The following is a 2,206-nucleotide window of genomic DNA, read 5'->3' as shown; positions in this document are numbered from 1 at the left end:
GTATTTGTTGTAATTTTTGGAAATGTTAAGTACTTCTTAAAATATAAATAAATAATTATAAACATCGATTATTGGATTAACACTGGGAATAAACTATATGTTGAGTCATTTCTTTTCTTAGCAATTACCCCTGGATATTCTTTTCTTTTTGAGACTATGGTCCAATAAACATGTAATAAAGTATTTGCCTATTCATTTGATATTTTAATATGTTTGGTTTTATGTTTAATGATTAGATTGATTTAAAGATCAAAATATATAGTTTTTAAATGTAGGAAGTGCATATCCAGTAAACGTGCTCTGTTCAGGTGTTTGCTTTTTTTAAAATTAGATTTAACATATCTACAGTTTTCAATACCCTTTGTACAAAGGGGACAAAAGTAATGTTAATCGACACCTAATGATTTCCCCAAACATTACCATTGGACTTTTTCTTGTTTACCTCATCCATCTCTTAGACTTCATAAAGTCTATAAAAAGCAAAACTTTTAGCAGATTTACCTTTTCTTTTCTAATAAAGCTGTTCATTCTAATTAACAAAGGCAATAGGAAGAACAAGGAGCTGTAAATGTAGATAGTGGACTGACTGTATAATCCTCAGCAGCCAGATATTGGCCTGGTTTTTTGCTATAAGAAACAAAAGATATCTCAGCTTGAACACAAGGCAGCCCTTAAAAAAAAAGGTCTCAGGTATTCTGTGCCTGTGTTAACTGGGGGCAAGCTAATGTTGGGCTTGGGAGGGTTTGGTAAAGCAAATGAGTCTCTACAACACGAAGCAAAATTAAGACGTTGTTTATAATTTGGGGAGATAAAATATATTTAACGAGCCCTCTTTCTATATTGATTTTTCAGTTAGGGATAAATCTTCCCTCTGGATAAAGAAAAGTGATGATCAGTGCTTTCTATAAACTAGAATACATTCTAGGAAAAGCTATTTTCATTGCTTTCGAAAGATTATATCTAATGTCATAGTAATTGTGAAATATTTGGGAGTCTAACTTAACCAACTAAAGTGTTTTGTCATATTATCCATTGGGAGAAAAAATTACTTTCTCCTTCTCCAGCATACTTGATAAAATCCTCTTAATATCCTCTTAAATAATGCATACTATCCTCTTAAATAATATCCTCTTAAATACTGCTTCTTTTCAGGTGTGTTGTGAAAGTTTAGAAGGTCAGACCTTTTCTCCAAGAAGGACAAGCCCCTGTGTAAGAAACATGCTCATTCTGTGAATTTTGAAAGTCAACAGTTCAAGAGAAGAAATTTGAAGAGAAAAGGAAAATTAAAATTACTTAATTTTAGATTCAATATTTATATGGAGTTTTGAAAATAACAGTGGCCCTGAAGGAATAAATTCCCGCTTTAAAAACCAAGTCTGAGGAAATATTTGGCTTCATAAAGTAAAGAGACAGTTTGGCATTTATTATTACTTTTTCCTGTATTTTATGCCCATAAAATAACTTTTATAAAAACCAATTTCCTGATGGACTATTAAATTCATCTTAGAATAAATTAGTGAAGAATTTAATTTTAGAATAAATAATCCAATCTGAAATAATTATACCTTCTTTCCTTGTTAGGTAGTTATGAGTAAATCTGCAAAAGGCAATGAAAATGCCTTAAATTTTATCAATAAGAGAATCACTGTATTTAAAAAAAAAAACTAATACTTATCTTTAAAATAGTAAATAGGATTTTAAACAGAGAATTTTATCAGTAATAGGTGTCAGTTTTTTAAAACTTGCTTGTAGGCCAATTGCGGTGGCTCACACCTGTAATCCCAGCACTTTGGGAGGCTGAGGTGGGTGGATCACCTGAAGTCAGAAGTTTGAGACCAGCCTGGCCAACATGGTGAAACCCCATCTCTACTAAAAATACAAAAATTAGCCAGATGCGGTGGCATGTGCCTGGAATCCCAGCGATTCCCAAGCGAGAATCGCTTGAACCTAGGAGGCGGAGGTTGCAGTGAGCCAAGATCGTACCACTGCACTCCAGCCTGGGTGACAGAATGAGACTCCATCTCATTAAAAAAAAAAAAAAAAAAATTGCTTGTATATTATTTTTGCCTTACAGTGGTGGATCATTCTAGTAGGAAAGGGCAATGAGATTTTTTATGAAAATGTGTCATGCCAGTAAGAGATGTTATATTCTTTTCTCATTTCTTCCCCACTCAAAAATAAGCTACCATATAGCTTGTAAGTCTCA

The 2,206-nt window shown here is 32.8% G+C and overlaps 1 protein-coding gene across 1 annotated transcript in view; it reads left to right on the top strand.

The window, feature by feature from the left end:
* Positions 1-1,876, top strand: part of PDLIM5 (PDZ and LIM domain 5) — a 215,879-nt gene extending 214,003 nt beyond the window's left edge. The window contains 2 exon segments of the mRNA XM_017875510.1: positions 1,153-1,180; positions 1,183-1,876. Coding sequence (XP_017730999.1) covers positions 1,153-1,180; positions 1,183-1,328 — 174 coding nt within the window. The 3' untranslated portion in view covers positions 1,329-1,876.
* The last annotated feature ends 330 nt before the right edge of the window (positions 1,877-2,206 follow it).

The sequence above is a fragment of the Rhinopithecus bieti genome, unplaced genomic scaffold (genome assembly GCF_001698545.2).
Source record: "Rhinopithecus bieti isolate Rb0 unplaced genomic scaffold, ASM169854v2 scaffold_6708, whole genome shotgun sequence".
NCBI lineage: Eukaryota > Metazoa > Chordata > Mammalia > Primates > Cercopithecidae > Rhinopithecus > Rhinopithecus bieti.
The sequence above is the reverse complement of the archived record's forward strand: the minus strand, read 5'-3'. Positions and strand labels throughout refer to the sequence as shown.